Genomic DNA, 21,395 nt, shown 5'->3' on the forward strand with positions numbered 1-21,395 from the left:
AGGACAGCGCCCAGCACACAAAACATGACATACAGTTACCAGCCATGTAGATTAGTCAACGAAAGTCAGAAATGGCAATAAAATTAATCACTTACCTTTTTGATCTTCGTATGGTTGCACTCACAAGACTCCCTGTCACACAAATGTCCAATAAAGTCCCTCTTTATATCCAAAAACCTCAGTTTTGTTGTGCCGCGTTTTGTTCAGTAATCCAATGGCTCAAAGGCAGTCACAACAGGCAGATGACAAAATCCAAATAGTATCCGTAAAGTGCGTAGAAACATGTCAAACGATGTTTATAATCAAGCCTCAGGTTGTTTTTGGCCTATATAATCGATAATATTTCAACCGGACAATCGCGTCGTCAATATAAAAGAAACAAAGGCGCGCTCTCGGTCGCACGCAGAAAACGGGTCTGGCGACTTCCCAGGGTCCACTCACTCAGTGGTCTTACTCCCTCCTTTTTCAGAATACAAGCCTGAAACAATTTCTAAAGACTGTTGACATCTAGTGGAAGCAATAGGAAGTGCAGTTTGAGTCCTAAGTCATGGGATACTGTATAGGCATTCAATATAAAACTACAAACATAAAAAAAAATCCCACTTCCTAGATGGATTTTTCTCAGGTTTTCGCCTGCCATATCAGTTCTGTTATACTCACAATCAGTTCTGTTATACTCACAGTCATTATTTTAACAGTTCTGGAAACTGTTGAGTGTTTACTATCCAAATCTACCAATTATATGCATATCCAAGCTTCTGGGCCTGAGTCACAGGCAGTTTACTTTGGGCACGCTTTTCATCCGGAGGTGAAAGTAGTGCCCCCTACCCTAGTGAGGTTAAGAACAAATTCTTATTTACAATGTCGGCCTAGGAACAGTGGGTTAACTGCCTTGTTCAGGGGCAGAACGACAGATTTGTACCTTGTCAGCTCGGGGGTTTGATCAAGCAACCTTTGTTACTGGCCCAACGTTTTAACCACAAGGCTACCTGCCATCCCTATCTATCTTGGAGATCTACGGACAATTCCTTGGATTTCATGCTATAGTTTCTGCTCTGACATGCACTGTTAACAATAGGACCTTTTTATATAGACAGGTGTGTTGCTTTTTACATTGCGTCCAAACAATTGAATTGGCTACAGGTGGATTCCAATCAAGTTGTAGCGACGTCTCAAGTATGATCAAAGGAAATTGGATGAACCGGAGCTCAAATTTGGAGCGTCATAGCGAAGGGGTGTGAATACTTACGTAAATTCGTTTTCTGTATTTTATTTTCAATACATTTGCAAAATTGTCTAAACATGTTTTCAATTTGTCATTATGAGTATTGGGTGTAGGTGGGTGAAAATTATTTTTAATCAATTTTGAATTCAGGCTGTAACAAGAAAATGTGCAATAAGTCAAGGGGTATGAATACTTTCTGAAGGCACTATGTTCTGTTATTGTTGTTATACCGTCATAACATTCATGTGTGTCTTCCAGGCATCCAGCCCACCCCAGGGGGACCGCAGCCCAGCAGCAGCCCCAACCAGAGGCCTCTCCCCAGGAACCAGATGAGCCTGAGGAGATCCTAGGCTCTGATGACGAGGAGCAGGAGGACCCCAACGACTACTGCAAAGGTGAGTTGTCCTTAAATACACTTGATGTCCTAGAGGTCATCCAGGAAGTACCCGGGACTCCACTCAGTTGCCACGGAACTCGGATCTGGGTGAAAAGAAGTGAAATACCCACAGTATCCACAATTATATTTGAAGAGTTTAGTTCCAAAACTGAAATGCAAATTTCGCGCATTTACATTTTAATGAAATAAAAGCTGAAATAAAAGATCCCAGAAAGTTTCCATATGCACAAAAAGCTTAATTTTCTTATTTTGTGTAGAAATTTCTTCACTTCCCTGTTAGTGAACATTTCTCCTTTGCCAAGATAATCCATCCACCTGACAGGTGTGGTATATCAAGAAGCTGATTAAACTGCATGATCATTACACAGGTGAACCTGGCTGGGGACAATAAAAGGCCCCACTAAAATGTGAAGTTTTCTCACGTGACACAATGCCACAGATGTCTCAGGTTTTGAGGGAGTGTGCAGTTGGCATGCTGACTGCAGGAATGTCCACCAGAGATGTAGATTTCTCTACCATAAGCCGCCTTAAACATCATTTTAGAGAATTTGGCAGTATGTCCAACCGGCCTCACAACGGACAGCTGATGAAACTGAGGAGTATTTCTGTCTGTAATAAAGCTATTTTTGTGGGGGAAAAACATATTCTGATTGGCTGGGTCTGGCTCCCCAGTGGGTGGGTCTGGATCCTTAGTGGGTGGGCCTATTGCCACCCATGGCTGCACCCCTGCCCATTCATGTGAAATCCATAGATTAGGGCTTAATTTATTTTAATTGACTGATTTTCCTTACATGTACTGTAACTCAGTAAAATCGTTGAAATTGTTGCATGTTAATATTTTTGTTCGTGTGTGTGTGTGTGTGTGTGTGTGTGTCCTAATAACAAAATAATGAATGTTGAACTTGCTTGTCTTCTGTCACCAATCTCCCTCTCCTGTGTGTCTAGGTGGCTACCACCATGTAAAGATAGGAGACCTGTTCAATGGGAGGTACCATGTGATCAGGAAGCTAGGCTGGGGACACTTCTCCACTGTGTGGCTGGCCTGGGACATACAGTAAGATCTTCTTCTCTGTTTCTCTGTCAATTAACACACATGTAACGGTGGATGTTTTCTTTTGAGCACATTTTGAAATGGCACTGTATTGGCTCATAGGTATTGGACTATATAAGGAATAGGGTGCATTTGGGACCGAGAGACTAGACTGTCTTCTGTGTCAGCTTGACTGACTTCAGTCTGTGTTGTAGGGTGAAGCGGTTTGTGGCTATGAAGGTTGTGAAGAGTGCAGAGCATTACACCGAGACAGCCGTGGATGAGATCAAACTCCTCAGATCTGTGAGTACTAACTTCACTCATTTATACCCAATATGACATCAGTCTGACGTTTTCATCTGTAAAATGCCTCCTTTGTTCTCCTCCTTTATTTTCCTTTCAGACACATTTTGTTTTGATAAGTTCTGGTTTTCCTGGCTTTGCTTTGTAGGTGAGAAACACGGACCCTGACGATCCCAAGAGGGAGATGGTGGTTCAGCTACTGGATGACTTCAAGATCTCCGGCATCAATGGGACTCATGTGTGCATGGTGTTTGAGGTGCTGGGGCACCACCTACTGAAGTGGATCATCAAGTCCAACTACCAGGGCCTTCCTCTGCCCTGCGTCAAGACCATCATACGCCAGGTAGCTGGTACCAAGAGCATCACGTGACGGGTAGCTGGTACCAAGAGCATCACGCGACGGGTAGCTGGTACCAAGAGCATCACGCGACGGGTAGCTGGTACCAAGAGCATCACGTGACGGGTAGCTGGTACCAAGAGCATCACGTGACGGGTAGCTGGTGCCAAGAGCATCACGTGACGGGTAGCTGGTACCAAGAGCATCACGTGACGGGTAGCTGGTGCCAAGAGCATCACGTGACGGGTAGCTGGTGCCAAGAGCATCACGTGACGGGTAGCTGGTGCCAAGAGCATCACGTGACGGGTAGCTGGTGCCAAGAGCATCACGTGACGGGTAGCTGGTACCTTGGCTACCCTAATCTCAGAATCCAGAACCAAATATTGCGTGTGCTACCTAGCTGCTACTCGATTTCACATTTATTTAAACAATATGTGATGAGAGACATGTTTCTCCCATAAGTGTTTGTGTATGTTTGAAGGTTTTACTTGCCGTATCTGTGATATGTGGTTGTTTTATCTACCTTAATTTAATGCAGTGAAAGTAAATCACGCTGGATAAGAGCGTCTGCTAAATGACTAAAATGTAATGTAACGTTATCCAGGTACTCCAAGGCCTGGACTACCTTCACACCAAGTGTGAGATCATCCACACTGACATCAAGCCAGAGAACATCCTGTTGACGGTGAATGAGCCCTATGTGAGGAGGCTGGCCGCGGAGGCTACAGAGTGGCAGAAAGCAGGGGCTCCCCCTCCATCAGGGTCCGCAGGTAGGGGCTATACACACAGTACAGACTGAGTACTGTGATGCAGTGCCCTACTTCCACTTTATTGGGTGGCCCTGCTTTTTCTGGGTTTTGGCACACGGTTATTATTGTTTTTGTATTCTTACTTGGTTCTATCGTCTCTTTTCAGTCAGCACAGCGCCAGCTCCAAAAGCGGTAAGTTGCCTCTGCTTGAGGTTTGTTTGTTGTTGTTACTAAACCCTGTTGTGTTCTGTCTGGCTCACTGTTCCTCTTCTTCTTCAGGTGGCCAAAATGTCCAAGAACAAGAAGAAGAAGTTAAAGAAGAAGCAGAAGCGTCAGGCGGAGCTATTGGAGAAGTGCATTCTGGATCTGGAGGAGATGGAGAAGGCTCCGGGGAGGGGAGAGGAGGAGGATGAAGATGAAGAAGACCTGGAGTCTCCAGTCTCTTCCAAACAGCAGCGGACATATTGTGCTCCTCTCAGACAGGTTTCCTTACAGGAGATAGCCAGCCAAGACAGAACCGGTGAGTGTCTGGAATTCAACTCATTACAACGTTATTGTCCCTCAAGGGGAAGTTGGCTAGATTAGTCTCTTTCAATCATGGGCCTGGAGATTCACACTGGGTTGTACGGGCTTTTTTTTCTCAGCACTGATGCACCTGACTCAACTAATCTATTAATTATCAAGCCCTTGATTAGTTGAATTAGCTGGGCTGGGACAAAAACCTGCACACCCAGTGGGTCTCCAAGACCAGGATGAAGAACAACCCAGAATCAGACTAATTGGAAGGGAACTACTAGTCCAACCTCCACTAAATCTAATGATGTTCTTTTCTTGTTTACCCAGCGTACATTGCGGGTGCGGAGGTGACGCGCTTCGTACCAGAAAGCATAATAACTGAGGTAGAGGTGAACTTTAATGGCCTTCATCCTGAGGAAGAGGAAGATAAAACAAAGGAGTGGAAGGAGGAAGACCATCACAACGGTAACACAGACCCAGCTGAGGATCACTGTCTTCTTCAGGAGTCAAACCCACAGGAGTCAATGTTATCCAACCCACAGGAGTCAATGTTATCCAACCCACAGGAGTCAATGTTATCCAACCCACAGGAGTCAATGTTATCCAACCCACAGGAGTCAATGTTGTCCAACCCACAGGAGTCAATGTTGTCCAACCCACAGGAGTCAATGTTGTCCAACCCACAGGAGTCAATGTTGTCCAACCCACAGGAGTCAATGTTGTCCAACCCACAGGAGTCAATGTTGTCCAACCCACAGGAGTTAAAAAAGGTGTCAAATGGTCAGGAGTCTCCACCCGTGTGTAACGGCCTGGTGTCCCCAGAAACAGAGGAGCCTAAGACCCCAGAGAGTGAGGAGGGGAGTGCAGCTCTACCCAGGAAGGTGACTGAGATAAGGAGGGAAGCATCTGAGATGGAGTCAACAAGCTTCAGGGTCCGGGAGGAGGAGAAGGAGGAGGAGGAGCTGTCACCGGAGGAGGAGGAACAGGAGAAGAAGAATCAGGACAGGGATCAGGAGGAAGTCACAGAGGAGGCGCAGGATAGGAGTTGGGAGGAGGAGGAGCAGAACAGGAGTCATGGGGAGGAGGAGGAAGAGGAGGCCACAGAGATGCTGGATAACATCCAGTATGGAGGAGAACAGGAGAGTCTGAAGGATGGTGAGTGGACCATCATGATGTTCAGAACATTACGCTGCTATGCATGGTGGAGCACGTTTGTTCCTAAGCTGAAAAAAATGTAGAAGCACAATGAAAAATATTTACATTTACATTTAAGTCATTTAGCAGACGCTCTTATCCAGAGCGACTTACAAAATGGTGCATTCACCTTATGATATCCAGTGGAACAACCACTTTACAATAGTGCATCTAAATCTTTTAAGGGGGGGGGAGGGGGGGTTAGAAGGATTACTTTATCCTATCCTAGGTATTCCTTAAAGAGGTGGGGTTTCAGGTGTCTCCGGAAGGTGGTGATTGACTCCGCTGTCCTGGCGTCGTGAGGGAGCTTGTTCCACCATTGGGGTGCCAGAGCAGCGAACAGTTTTGACTGGGCTGAGCGGGAACTGTGCTTCCTCAGAGGTAGGGGGGGCCAGCAGGCCAGTGGTGGATGAACGCAGTGCCCTTGTTTGGGTGTAGGGCCTGATCAGAGCCTGAAGGTATGGAGGTGCCGTTCCCTTCACAGCTCCGTAGGCAATCACCATGGTCTTGTAGCGGATGCGAGCTTTAACTGGAAGCCAGTGGAGAGAGCGGAGGAGCGGGGTGACGTGAGAGAACTTGGGAAGGTTGAACACCAGACGGGCTGCGGCGTTCTGGATGAGTTGTAGGGGTTTAATGGCACAGGCAGGGAGCCCAGCCAACAGCGAGTTGCAGTAATCCAGACGGGAGATGACAAGTGCCTGGATTAGGACCTGCGCCGCTTCCTGTGTGAGGCAGGGTCGTACTCTGCGAATGTTGTAGAGCATGAACCTACAGGATCGGGTCACCGCCTTGATGTTAGTGGAGAACGACAGGGTGTTGTCCAGGATCACGCCAAGGTTCTTAGCACTCTGGGAGGAGGACACAAGGGAGTTGTCAACCGTGATGGCGAGATCATGGAACGGGCAGTCCTTCCCCGGGAGGAAGAGCAGCTCCGTCTTGCCGAGGTTCAGCTTGAGCTGGTGATCCGTCATCCACACTGATATGTCTGACAGACATGCAGAGATGCGATTCACAGCCTGGTTATCAGAAGGGGGAAAGGAGAAGATTAATTGTGTGTCGTCTGCATAGCAATGATAGGAGAGACCATGTGAGGATATGACAGAGCCAAGTGACTTGGTGTATAGCGAGAATAGGAGAGGGCCTAGAACAGAGCCCTGGGGGACACCAGTGGTGAGAGCGCATGGTGCGGAGACAGATTCTCGCCACGCCACCTGGTAGGAGCGACCTGTCAGGTAGGACGCAATCCAAGCGTGGGCCGCGCCGGAGATGCCCAACTCGGAGAGGGTGGAGAGGAGGATCTGATGGTTCACAGTATCAAAGGCAGCAGATAGGTCTAGAAGGATGAGAGCAGAGGAGAGAGAGTTAGCTTTAGCAGTGCGGAGAGCCTCCGTGACACAGAGAAGAGCAGTCTCAGTTGAATGCCCAGTCTTGAAACCTGACTGATTAGGATCAAGAAGGTTATTCTGAGAGAGATAGCAGGAGAGCTGGCCAAGGACGGCACGTTCAAGAGTTTTGGAGAGAAAAGAAAGAAGGGATACTGGTCTGTAGTTGTTGACATCGGAGGGATCGAGTGTAGGTTTTTTCAGAAGGGGTGCAACTCTCGCTCTCTTGAAGACGGAAGGGACGTAGCCAGCGGTCAAGGATGAGTTGATGAGCGAGGTGAGGAAGGGGAGAAGGTCTCCGGAAATGGTCTGGAGAAGAGAGGAGGGGATAGGGTCAAGTGGGCAGGTTGTTGGGCGGCCGGCCGTCACAAGACGCGAGATTTCATCTGGAGAGAGAGGGGAGAAAGAGGTCAAAGCACAGGGTAGGGCAGTGTGAGCAGGACCAGCGGTGTCGTTTGACTTAGCAAACGAGGATCGGATATCGTCAACCTTCTTTTCAAAATGGTTGACGAAGTCATCCGCAGAGAGGGAGGAGGGGGGGGGGGAGGGGAAGGAGGATTCAGGAGGGAGGAGAAGGTAGCAAAGAGCTTCCTAGGGTTAGAGGCAGATGCTTGGAATTTAGAGTGGTAGAAAGTGGCTTTAGCAGCAGAGACAGAAGAGGAGAATGTAGAGAGGAGTGAGTGAAAGGATGCCAGGTCCGCAGGGAGGCGAGTTTTCCTCCATTTCCGCTCGGCTGCCCGGAGCCTTGTTCTGTGAGCTCGTAGTGAGTCGTCGAGCCACGGAGCAGGAGGGGAGGACCGAGCCGGCCTGGAGGATAGGGGACAGAGAAAATCAAAGGATGCAGAAAGGGAGGAGAGGAGGGTTGAGGAGGCAGAATCAGGAGATAGGTTGGAGAAGGTTTGAGCAGAGGGAAGAGATGATAGGATGGAAGAGGAGAGAGTAGCGGGAGAGAGAGAGCGAAGGTTGGGACGGCGCAATACCATCCGAGTAGGGGCAGAGTGAGAAGTGTTGGATGAGAGCAAGAGGGAAAAGGATACAAGGTAGTGGTCGGAGATTTGGAGGGGAGTTGCAATGAGATTAGTGGAAGAACAGCATCTAGTAAAGATGAGGTCAAGCGTATTGCCTGCCTTGTGAGTAGGGGGGGAAGGTGAGAGGGTGAGGTCAAAAGAGGAGAGGAGTGGAAAGAAGGAGGCAGAGAGGAATGAGTCAAAGGTAGACGTGGGGAGGTTAAAGTCACCCAGAACTGTGAGAGGTGAGCCATCCTCAGGAAAGGAACTTATCAAGGCGTCAAGCTCATTGATGAACTCTCCAAGGGAACCTGGAGGGCGATAAATGATAAGGATGTTAAGCTTGAAAGGGCTGGTAACTGTGACAGCATGGAATTCAAATGAGGAGATAGACAGATGGGTCAGGGGAGAAAGAGAGAATGTCCACTTGGGAGAGATGAGGATTCCAGTGCCACCACCTCGCTGGCTCGATGCTCTAGGGGTATGCGAGAAAACGTGGGCAGACGAAGAGAGAGCAGTAGGAGTAGCAGTGTTATCTGTGGTAATCCATGTTTCCGTCAGCGCCAGGAAGTCTAGGGACTGGAGGGTAGCATAGGCTGAGATGAACTCAGCCTTGTTGGCTGCAGACCGGCAGTTCCAGAGGCTGCCGGAGACCTGGAACTCCACGTGGGTCGTGCGCGCTGGGACCACCAGGTTAGAGTGGCAGCGGCCACGCGGTGTGAAGCGTTTGTATGGCCTGTGCAGAGAGGAGAGAACAGGGATAGACAGACACATAGTTGACAAGCTACAGAAGTGTTGTTTCTTGTATTATTGTCTCCTGTGTCTTTAGAGAACTGTTTCACTTTGATATCCTTTTTCTTCTGTCCTGATTTTCACTTTCTTTTCTTCTGTTAACTAGATATTCTTTGTTGTTCTTCGTTAGCTAGCTAGCTTCTTCCAAAAGAGTCCCTAGCAACTGCTTAGCAACTGGTAAACAATTCAGCTTGCTAAGATAACTACAATTTTATGAAAAATAGTTATTTTTCAAAAGCCTATCTTCTTTGTTTGTTGCTTGTTTTTTCTCCTATTCCGTCTTGCAGTTTTCTTTTGCTTTTTTCCGATGTACTTCACTCTAAAAACCATGTAAATTTCAATATTTGTAGGAGCTCATTTTTCAGCTGCTGCTGCTCAAATTGGAGTTCCGGAACTTATTTGATGTAACAACGTTTTCTTTGTAGTAACTGTAAGAACGACGTTCATGAATCTGCTCTGTATTTTCCATGGCACCCAAGGGCTGCTCTACATTGCAGGGCTGCTCTACATTGCAGGGCTGCTCTACATTGCAGGGCCGCTCTACATTGCAGGGCCGCTCTACATTGCAGGGCCGCTCTACATTGCAGGGCCGCTCTACATTGTGCTCCTAAATAAAATGTCACGGCGTTCAGCAAAATATTGAAGTAAAATGGTCTCAATTTTAGAGCACCTGCTATGTGGTGGAGCTGTCTACATGGCTATATGTTTATGTCTAGCGATACAACCAGGAGGTTAGTTATGATTGAACAAAGTGATCTCATCTGAGTTTTAAGTACAGTAGTTTGTGTTCCTCCTTTATTTTACTCAGGTCAGTGTTGAAATGGCTGGTTGTCTTCCTCTCCATCTGCCTTTCCCTTCCTCTCTCTCTCCCTCCACCTTCCCCTTGCTCTCTCTCTCGCGCTTTCTGGGGATGCAGCCAAACTAGCAGCGGGAAACCTCCTGGTCAACCCCCTGGAGCCACTTAATGCAGGCAGACTGAAGGTCAAGATAGCAGACCTGGGGAACGCCTGCTGGGTGGTGAGTATCTGTGCAGATGACCCAAGGGATTTCATGCTGAAGTCTACCAGGCATTGATGTTGCCTGCCTGCTTAGTTGAGCTTGTCTGGTGCAATGGAAAATGGCCAACCTCCAGATAGACTCACTGAAATGCTCGCTCTTAGACCCTGATCTGAGTAGAAACAGTAGTTAGTAGTCCCGTTGACTTCCTGTCTCTCTCTATTTGAACTGATCTGAGTAGAAACAGTAGTTAGTAGTCCCGTTGACTTCCTGTCTCTCTCTATTTGAACTGATCTGAATAGAAACAGTAGTTAGTGGTCCCGTTGACCTGTGTCTCTCCTCCGCAGCACAAGCACTTTACAGAAGACATCCAGACGAGACAGTACCGTTCTCTAGAGGTGCTTATTGGGTCTGGCTACAGCACACCAGCTGACATATGGAGTACAGCCTGCATGGTAAGACTGGACAACAACCACTTACACACTTTACATGCATATATACTGAACAAAATATAAACGCAACATGTAAAATGTTGGTCCAATGTTTCATGAACTGAAATAAAAGATCATAGAAATTGCCATTAGCACAAAAAAAACGTATTTCTCTCAAATGTCGTGCATAAATTAGTTTACATCCCTGTTAGTGAGCATTTCTTCTTTGCAATAGATAATCCATCCACCTGACAGGTGTAGCATATCAAGAAGCTGATTAAACAGCATGATCAATACACAGATGCACCTTGTGCTGGGGGCAATAAAAGTTCACTCTAAAATGTGCAGTTTTGTCACACGACAATGCCACAGATGTCTCAAGTTTTAAGGGAGCGTGCAATTGGCATACTGACTGCAAGAGTGTCCACCAGAGATGTTGCCAGAAAATTGAATGTTAATTTCTCTACCATAAACTGCCTCCAATGTTGTTGTAGAGAATTTGGCAGTACGTCCAACTGGCCTCACAACCACAGACCATGTGTAACCACGCCAGCCCAGGACCCCCGGCTTCTTCACCTGTGGGATCGTCTGAAGGAGTATTTCTGTCTGTAATAAACCCCTTTTGTGTGGAAAAACTCTGATTTGCTGGGCCAGGCTCCCCAGTGGGTGGGCCTATGCCCTCTGTCGTAGCATTTGCTCTCATTAAATGTGAAGACTGTATATTATCAGATCGTATATTATCAAATCAATTCTCTGTGTAATTATTCAGAATTTCAAAGAATCACAGAATAGTCCATTAACTAGGAAGTTGGGGCACCACAGAAATTTTTTCGTTTCAATTTCCCTGACTATAACTTGATTAGTCTTCTGTTAATGTATTACCTCATCAGTCTAATATCTGCTCGAACCCTAACATAGATCATGAATCAGCAATATACAAATTGGATTAATTATTTATTTACAAACTAGCTTAATAATCACACAGAATTACATGAACATACACACAATAGGTCATACGTGGTTACTAACATGATATAAATAAAAAGTCCCTAGTGGACGAAACCCAATATGACGCTTGGTAGACAAAGGAAAGGGGTGGGGACAGCTCAAGAGCGGGGAACTCAGAGCTGATAACTAAACTCATAGAAATTACTAATACTTTGAACATGAACAACCGCTCATTCGAAAAGAAATTGCAATTGACATATTTACGAGTGTGTGCCTTTGCTGTCCCCTCTCTGCGATTGCTGGTCTCTCTCTGCGATTGCTGGTCTATCTGCTGGATAGTCAGTTGACAGAAATCTCTGGTTTGTCCACCAGCGATCAAAGTCTGTAAGTTGTTATAATGGATACTTCAGAGTACCATTCGGAAATGTTCGAAGGATTGTTCTGTTAAAATAGATGCTTCCGCGGTTGTCGGTGTTCTCGCCCTAGACTTACGCATATTTTCAGCTGCAGACTGGTAAAGGTTACGGTCTAGGATTTACTTCTTGGGTAGTGATCGATAGTTTGAGTTTAGCCATTTCTACGTAGGGACCCTGTCCCGGTGTCATCTTCACTCTAGTTTGTAGATTTCTTAACCATTCGTGACGTCTGGCTTACCGTGGGTCTCTTTGGTATAAAATGTAAATTTTGTCATGAGTGGTTTTATACACTTCTGGGAAAAGGGGCGGTTCATGACGCCAAGGTAATGTCTGTGCGGGTGTGGCCACTGACTTGGTTAAGGCTTCATATGGAACACATTTTCCTAATTTCGAAGGTTAACATCACATCTTTTCACAAATAGTTTCATATGTAATCATATTCATTTCACAACATTTAGAGGTAAACCGCATAATTGAGACGTGTACACAACCAAAGACACAGTAATGTCACCAAACTCGACATGACTGTCCTTTAAGTGTCCACGGACCATTTCAACTGCTTGGAATACAGAAATACTGTTCAATTATTCCAAATTTGATGTCCAAGTGTTTCTTTGTTCCACAGTTTACATTCCAATCTCGAACACTACAGAGCATAGGGACAGCGTATTTTACGACCGCCATAAAGCAGCCCCCTCTCCCTCTGCGGGCGCTGTGGAGCGGACCCGCTGCAACCTGATCCTTCAGATCTTCACAGGAGAGTTATGACGCCTCCCAGGTCCACCCATGGCTGCGCCTCTGCCCAGTCATGTGAAATCCATAGATTAGGGCCTAATGAATTTATTTAAATTGACTGATTTCCCTATATGAACTGTAACTCAGTAAAATCTCTGAAATTGTTGTTTTATATTTTTGTTGTGTGTGTGAAAGTAGAAGAGGTTAATTTAGTCATTTCTGGAAATTAGGTAGTCTTAGATGGATCACTAAGTTAAGGACTAGAATTCCCTTTTTTACTAGCCAAGTAAATTTCCCAACTTGGGGATAATAAAGGATATTTTACTTTACGGGAAGAGGAATGTCTGTACAGGAAGTAGATAATATTTAGAATGGCTGACTGTCTTTCTCCCTACAGTAGAGCGTCTGTTTCCTGTCTGTGTTTGTTGCTATTTATGTTTATAGTTTGTTTACTTGTCTCTGCAGGCGTTTGAGCTGGCCACTGGGGACTACTTGTTTGAGCCCCATTCCGGGGAAGATTACTCCAGGGATGAAGGTAATGATACGTACTCTACTGCTTGATTTGGATCTACGTAGGCTGGTCTTTTCCTGTCTTAGTGTTTCGATGGTTGTCTCTACGCTGTAGCAGTCTGTTTTTGAATGTATGTTGAATGTAGGGCTATATATATTTTATGTTGAAAATGGCAGGTATGTACATATGTTGGAAATTGCTTCAGCTGCCTAATATGCAAGGAAGAGCCATTTTTTGGATTTGTGACATGAACCATTGGCCTACAGTGAAAAGCTTTACCAAAATATGAATGCGTTGTCATTTAATCTCATCACCTTTTGGGTTTTAGTTGGTCCTAAATATGAATGAATGATTTAAAAACCAACAATGACGCTTTTTACAGTAGGCGGTGTGTATTTGATGGTACAATACTGTGCAATGCGTTTGGTACAATATTGTATGATTTTGAATAGTATTCCAGTTGACAATATAAACACCACGGTTTGTGTAACTCCTTTAGTGATATTAGTTGAATAGCCATTTGGGCTCTCAACCCTGTTCTTGGAGTTATGGTCCTGTAGGTTTTCACTCCAACCCTAATCTAACACACCTGATTCTAATAATTAGCTGGGTGATGAGTTGAATCAGGTTAGTTACAACTGGGGTTGGAGTGAGAACCTACAGGAGGATAGCTCTCCAGGAACAGGGTTGGAGTGAAAACCTACAGGAGGATAGCTCTCCAGGAACAGGGTTGGAGTGAAAACCTACAGGAGGATAGCTCTCCAGGAACAGGGTTGGAGAGACTTGGTTTAGCATACATCAGCTAGCCTGGTCCTATTGTGCTTTAGCCAACTATTCCATCATTGTCATGCCATATATTTCCAGAAGAGTTGGCAGTAACAGTTATAGTCAATCTTAAAGGGCCAGTTTCCCAGATATTTTAAGCCTAGTCTTGGACTAAAAACCATGTTCAGTGTAGATCTTCCATTGAAAGTGCTTTTTAGTCTAAGGAAACCTGTTTGGTGTTTATTGGACATTATTGTTATGAGTAAATCTATGATCATGTGATGTTGGGTGCCTACCTGCATTCCTGTGTCTATTTCCCCTATAATAAATTGGAGCCATATTTCTGAAGATGGGGCCCACATATCCCCACCCTTCTCCTACTCATTCCTCATTCACCTCATCCCTACGTTACTCTTCAGCTGTTCTCCACCTCCTTTGCTGCCTTTGTACCATGCTTTGCTCACATCTGCATGTGCAGTTACCTTTTTCAGTTTGTAGCGGCTTGATTGTTTCAGTGGCGTGTTGGCTGAGAAAGCCCCGGGCTACGCTACATCTAACTGGCACGCCTTGCCTTGTGCAGCCTTATAAGGAGGAATGTCATTTCAGTTTACTATATGATGTCTTCAGGTGCTGTTGACAGCTAGCTGTCTCCTACTGCTCACACCTTGAATCTAAACACTTCCTTATAGATTGGCTGTGTATACTGCCTTGATGAGTTTGTTTCCATTTCTAACAGCTAACCCCAATGAATGACTTCATTACCATTCTCCATCTTATTGGCGTGTCTTACGTGCAACAGAAACCAAGTAACTTCCTCCTGCACCAGACGTTTGTGCTGTCTTGCCCAACTCCTTTGGTCATTGTCACAAGACTTCAGTCCACTGATACAGAGGCTTTCTGCACTAAAAACCTCTTTTCAAACCACTGAAGTTGTTTGGTTGGTAAAGATACTGTGGCTTTCTCTGTAGAATTAGAATCATTCTAGGGTTTTGTCATACATGTGCGTCATTTCATGCCATTACGCCGTCATCTTTATCCATTTGTCTTAATATGCTGCCACTTGGCTCTGTTCTGCTTCTTCACCATCCCCTCTATTTCCCTGTATCCTCTGCTTTCTCTCCTCCACTTTGTCTCCCTCCTCTGTTTCTGCTCTCTCCTTTTTCACTGTTCTATCCCTCTCTCTCTGTGACCTGCCCCGGGCCTCCAGACCACCTAGCTCTGATTATTGAGCTGTTGGGGAAAGTTCCCCGCCACTATGCACTGAGTGGGAAATTCTCACAGGAATACTTCACCAGAAGAGGTATGCTACTGTGTGTCTGTGGCCTGCCCTGGGGGACGTGGGAGGGGTGTAGGGAGGTAACGCAGGCAAGGTCCTCTGACGGCAACAGAAGTCCCACCACCCAATTGCTAACATTCTAATGTCCGGTTGGTACCAACTATAGTAGGGATTGGTTGAAGTTCAATTCAAATCTCCCGACTATCCGATCTAAGCCATTATGACACCAATGTTGATGAACATTTGCTAAGCAACTTGATTGGAGGTAAACAACACACTCCTCGCCTCTCGTCATGAGCTGTCCGGCCGTTAGTGAGAACCACATACTGTATTTTTAACAGGGTCGTTAGCATTAGGAAAAAATGACAATTTCTTGCCCCAACCTAGCATAACATAGCTCAATATCTAGGTGTTGGATAAGGAGGAGACAACAGCATTCAAAAAGTGATCGTTAGACTTGCCACCTTTCGGACTGAAATATGTTTGTAGGGCCAACAGTTTTGATGTATAATGTATCGCTCTCTTGCTACCTTTTTTGTAGAATTTCTGACAATGCTAACATGTTATACCAGTCAGATAAGAGCTAACGTTGGCTAGGTAGCTAACCAACAAGCGAGGAAAGCTAGATATATTTAGCCAAGTAAGGTTTTTCATATAAGGCTAAAGTCATGTCTAAACTGCTAACCTAGACTCTTAGGTGTAATCAGAGCACTAACAAAAATGCACAAATAAGCTAGCTAACGTCCTTGGCTGCTATGCTAGCAAGTTAATGTTGTGTGCTAGCTACAATCAATGATGCGTTGCTTAAGTTTACTACCGAACTAGCTAGCTGAGCCAACGTTACCCCACAAAACTGTACTATAACTCAATTTTGATAATATATGATAGCTACATTCTTCCACAAAACATAGCTAGCTAAATAGGCTCAAAGCAAACGGCAAACTTTGAATGTGTCACAGAGCTAGCTAGCTACCTTAGAATGCATGCAATGGGCATTGCAAAACTAGCTAGGTAGGCTACTCAGTAGAGCAAGCTACAGTAAGACAAGGTAGACCGATTTCAAACAGGACAAACACTGCAGTTAGCTATGCTACATTTCATCGACTTAAGAATAACCAAGACTACAACACACACCATAGCCGAGAAAAATGAGCTATGTTGAACTGCATATAGAAAATGGTTGAACCCCATACGCACCTGTAAACAGAGCCTCGGTTCAGTTGTCCTATTGATGTCCTCCTCCCACTGGACCATCTCTATGGGCTTGTTGATGTCCTCCCACTGGACCATCTCTATGGGCTTGTTGATGTCCTCCTCCCACTGGACCATCTCTATGGGCTTGTTGATGTCCTCCTCCCACTGGACCATCTCTATGGGCTTGTTGATGTCCTCCTCCCACTGGACCATCTCTATGGGCTCATTGATGCCTCCTCCCACTGGACCATCTCTATGGGCTTGTTGATGTCCTCCTCCCACTGGACCATCTCTATGGGCTTGTTGATGCTCCCCTGGCCTCCCAGCTGGACCATCTCTATGGGCTTGTTGATGTCCTCCTCCCACTGGACCATCTCTATGGGCTTGTTGATGTCCTCCTCCCACTGGACCATCTCTATGGGCTTGTTGATGTCCTCCTCCCACTGGACCATCTCTATGGGCTTGTTGATGTCCTCCTCCCACTGGACCATCTCTATGGGCTTGTTGATGTCCTCCTCCCACTGGACCATCTCTATGGGCTTGTTGATGTCCTCCTCCCACTGGACCATCTCTATGGGCTTGTTGATGTCCTCCTCCCACTGGACCATCTCTATGGGCTCGTTGATGTCCTCCTCCCACTGGACCATCTCTATGGGCTCGTTGATGTCCTCCCACTGGACCATCTCTATGGGCTTGTTGATGTCCTCCTCCCACTGGACCATCTCTATGGGCTTGTTGATGTCCTCCTCCCACTGGACCATCTCTATGGGCTTGTTGATGTCCTCCTCCCACTGGACCATCTCTATGGGCTTGTTGATGTCCTCCTCCCACTGGACCATCTCTATGGGCTTGTTGATGTCCTCCTCCCACTGGACCATCTCTATGGGCTTGTTGATGTCCTCCTCCCACTGGACCATCTCTATGGGCTTGTTGATGTCCTCCTCCCACTGGACCATCTCTATGGGCTTGTTGATGTCCTCCTCCCACTGGACCATCTCTATGGGCTTGTTGATGTCCTCCTCCCACTGGACCATCTCTATGGGCTTGTTGATGTCCTCCTCCCACTGGACCATCTCTATGGGCTTGTTGATGTCCTCCTCCCACTGGACCATCTCTATGGGCTTGTTGATGTCCTCCTCCCACTGGACCATCTCTATGGGCTTGTTGATGTCCTCCTCCCACTGGACCATCTCTATGGGCTCGTTGATGTCCTCATCCCACTGGACCATCTCTATGGGCTTGTTGATGTCCTCCTCCCACTGGACCATCTCTATGGGCTTGTTGATGTCCTCTCCCACTGGACCATCTCTATGGGCTTGTTGATGTCCTCCTCCCACTGGACCATCTCTATGGGCTTGTTGATGTCCTCTCCCACTGGACCATCTCTATGGGCTTGTTGATGTCCTCCTCCCACTGGACCATCTCTATGGGCTTGTTGATGTCCTCCTCCCACTGGACCATCTCTATGGGCTTGTTGATGTCCTCCTCCCACTGGACCATCTCTATGGGCTTGTTGATGTCCTCCTCCCACTGGACCATCTCTATGGGCTTGTTGATGCCTCCTCCCACTGGACCGTCTCTATGAGCTTGTTGATGTCCTTCCCACTGGACCGTCTCTATGGGCTTGTTGATGTCTTCCCACTGGACCGTCTCTATGGGCTTGTTGATGTCCTCCTCCCACTGGACCGTCTCTATGGGCTTGTTGATGTCCTCCTCCCACTGGACCATCTCTATGGGCTTGTTGATGTCCTCCTCCCACTGGACCATCTCTATGGGCTTGTTGATGTCCTCCTCCCACTGGACCATCTCTATGGGCTTGTTGATGTCCTCCTCCCACTGGACCATCTCTATGGGCTTGTTGATGTCCTCCCACTGGACCATCTCTATGGGCTTGTTGATGTCCTCCTCCCACTGGACCATCTCTATGGGCTTGTTGATGTCCTCCCACTGGACCATCTCTATGGGCTTGTTGATGTCTTCCCACTGGACCATCTCTATGGGCTTGTTGATGTCCTCCCACTGGACCATCTCTATGGGCTTGTTGATGTCCTCCCCACTGGACCATCTCTATGGGCTTGTTGATGTCCTCCTCCCACTGGACCATCTCTATGGGCTTGTTGATGTCCCTCCCACTGGACCATCTCTATGGGCTTGTTGATGTCCTCCCACTGGACCATCTCTATGGGCTTGTTGATGTCCTCCTCCCACTGGACCATCTCTATGGGCTTGTTGATGTCCTCCTCCCACTGGACCATCTCTATGGGCTTGTTGATGTCCTCCTCCCACTGGACCATCTCTATGAGCTTGTTGATGTCCTCCTCCCACTGGACCATCTCTATGGGCTTGTTGATGTCCTCCTCCCACTGGACCATCTCTATGGGCTTGTTGATGTCCTCCTCCCACTGGACCATCTCTATGGGCTTGTTGATGTCCTCCTCCCACTGGACCATCTCTATGGGCTTGTTGATGTCCTCCCACTGGACCATCTCTATGGGCTTGTTGATGTCCTCCTCCCACTGGACCATCTCTATGGGCTCGTTGATGTCCTCCTCCCACTGGACCATCTCTATGGGCTCGTTGATGTCCTCCTCCCACTGGACCATCTCTATGGGCTCGTTGATGCCTCCTCCCACTGGACCATCTCTATGGGCTTGTTGATGTCCTCCTCCCACTGGACCATCTCTATGGGCTCGTTGATGTCCTCCTCCCACTGGACCATCTCTATGGGCTTGTTGATGTCCTCCTCCCACTGGACCATCTCTATGGGCTTGTTGATGTCCTCCTCCCACTGGACCATCTCTATGGGCTTGTTGATGTCCTCCTCCCACTGGACCATCTCTATGGGCTTGTTGATGTCCTCCTCCCACTGGACCATCTCTATGGGCTTGTTGATGTCCTCCTCCCACTGGACCATCTCTATGGGCTTGTTGATGTCCTCCTCCCACTGGACCATCTCTATGGGCTCGTTGATGTCCTCCTCCCACTGGACCATCTCTATGGGCTCGTTGATGTCCTCATCCCACTGGACCATCTCTATGGGCTCGTTGATGTCCTCCTCCCACTGGACCATCTCTATGGGCTCGTTGATGTCCTCCTCCCACTGGACCATCTCTATGGGCTCGTTGATGTCCTCCTCCCACTGGACCATCTCTATGGGCTTGGTGATGCTCCTCCCACTAGGACCATCTCTATGGGCTTGTTGATGTCCTCCTCCCACTGGACCATCTCTATGGGCTTATTGATGCTCCTCCCACTGGACCATCTCTATGGGCTTGTTGATGTCCTCCTCCCACTGGACCATCTCTATGGGCTTGTTGATGTCCCCTCCCACTAGGACCATCTCTATGGGCTTGTTGATGTCCTCCTCCCACTGGACCATCTCTATGGGTTTGTTGATGTCCTCCTCCCACTGGACCATCTCTATGGGCTTGTTGATGTCCTCCTCCCACTGGACCATCTCTATGGGCTTGTTGATGTCCTCCTCCCACTGGACCATCTCTATGGGCTTGTTGATGTCCTCCTCCCACTGGACCATCTCTATGGGCTTGTTGTCCTCCTCCCACTCCACTGTGTGATGTCAGAGTAGACCACCGTTGTCCCGGGGAACATTCAGATGACTACCTCAATCAGCTCACGTCTGACGCAGCAGGGCTGTCCCATTTGTGTGTCCTAAGTCTTTTCCACTGAGGTTTGGACCAAAAATCAACATCCATGGAAGAGATTTCCTTAACACACACCACTTCGATACAGCTAGTTAGGAGAATTTGCTCTCCTAACCTGCTACGAAAAGTCACTTGTATCGAAGTGGCGTGTTTTTAGGGAATATCACACCCGTGGACTTCTACCTCAAGGCCAGTCCGGACTGCACCAAAAAAAGATGTCGGTGTAGGTCCCCGTAATACGAAATAACCATCAACAAGCAAATAACTTTAGGGAGGATCTGGGATTCTCACTTATTCAGTACTTTGAGTCACTTACAGGAACTGGTATGTTCATAATGCAAAGCAGCTGTTGATATTCACCCCCCCCTCCCCTTTTTTTAAAGGGAGAATATCCATATGTTTTGCATAAATGCAAATAGCCATGTCTACGAATCGATAGCCAGGGCCCGGTATAGTGATGGAACTCGAGCGTTTTTAACGATTCAGCATTTCATTAACGGCCGAAGAACTCTCACGCGTTTCCCAAAACACCACGTAAGGAGAAGTTTCAATAAGCACGTCGTTGGAGCATGTCTATACTGGTTTGAAAGAAAGGCAGTGCTGCTCTCGTTTCAGCGTTCTCCTTTCAAATCTTCCCTTAACATTTAGATACTGATCATGGATCAGCTCCGCGTGAGAACATCACTTATGGCAAATATTGAGGCGGCTTATTTTAATGCTTAGGCTATGCACTAAAGCAAATATTTGAGACATTTGTACATATGTTAGGCCTACATATCAAGAAATTGGTGCCAAAAAATTGACAGTTTCCTACAATTAGCAAAATAGAACTTAATTGATTTCAATATAATTTAAATATAGGCCTATGCAAGCTACTGTATTTTAATGCAGTCATCACGGTTTTCATTTGAAGCATCTTTTTACCCTTTGCTTGTTTATAACAATTGCTAAGACAATACAAAAGTTCTCAGGCTCTATAGACCTCTATATGAGGGACTGTATCCAACAGACCACCGCTTGATGTAATGTTGGGCACCTACTGACCAACATTGTTTTATGAAATATATATGTTTCTCAATGACATTGCTAAAATAAAGGTTTAAGGAACTAGCCAGGCACCACATTTAATACAATACAAAACAGCTCACTCAATCAAACATCATGGTTTTGTAAGTATAAAGCAAAGCTTGCTTTCATATAATAAACAAGCTTGAAAAGGTAGTGGAATGGGATCAAATTGTATTTTATTGGTCACATACACGTGATTAGCAGATGTTATTGGTTACATACACGTGATTAGCAGATGTTATTGGTTACATACACGTGATTAGCAGATGTTATTGGTTACATACACGTGATTAGCAGATGTTATTGGTTACATACACGTGATTAGCAGATGTTATTGGTCACATACACGTGATTAGCAGATGTTATTGGTTACATACACGTGATTAGCAGATGTTATTGGTTACATACACGTGATTAGCAGATGTTATTGGTTACATACACGTGATTGGCAGATGTTATTG

General features: G+C 46.5%; 1 protein-coding gene across 3 annotated transcripts in view; it reads left to right on the top strand.

Annotated features, from left to right (window-relative positions):
• The window catches only part of srpk1a (SRSF protein kinase 1a), a 33,537-nt gene that overhangs the window by 9,003 nt on the left and 3,139 nt on the right, over window positions 1-21,395 (top strand). The window contains exons 3-14 of one of the 3 annotated variants that reach the window (XR_014380726.1): window positions 1,484-1,620; window positions 2,568-2,676; window positions 2,868-2,955; window positions 3,104-3,298; window positions 3,897-4,062; window positions 4,208-4,233; window positions 4,321-4,561; window positions 4,885-5,712; window positions 9,849-9,949; window positions 10,276-10,383; window positions 10,854-10,963; window positions 12,924-12,993. Coding sequence is in view for 1 of the 3 variants with exons in the window: in XM_014147360.3 (XP_014002835.3) it covers window positions 1,484-1,620; window positions 2,568-2,676; window positions 2,868-2,955; window positions 3,104-3,298; window positions 3,897-4,062; window positions 4,208-4,233; window positions 4,321-4,561; window positions 4,885-5,712; window positions 9,849-9,949; window positions 10,276-10,383; window positions 12,924-12,993 (2,069 nt within the window). In the remaining 2 variants the exon portion in view is untranslated. Of the gene's footprint in view, window positions 1-1,483; window positions 1,621-2,567; window positions 2,677-2,867; window positions 2,956-3,103; window positions 3,299-3,896; window positions 4,063-4,207; window positions 4,234-4,320; window positions 4,562-4,884; window positions 5,713-9,848; window positions 9,950-10,275; window positions 10,384-10,853; window positions 10,964-12,348; window positions 12,994-21,395 lie in introns of all 3 variants that reach the window. The other 2 variants (XR_006759358.2, XM_014147360.3) reach the window with 2 other exon arrangements.

The sequence above is a fragment of the Salmo salar genome, chromosome 15 (assembly GCF_965601325.2).
Source record: "Salmo salar chromosome 15, fSalSal1, whole genome shotgun sequence".
Classification (NCBI taxonomy): Eukaryota; Metazoa; Chordata; class Actinopteri; order Salmoniformes; family Salmonidae; genus Salmo; species Salmo salar.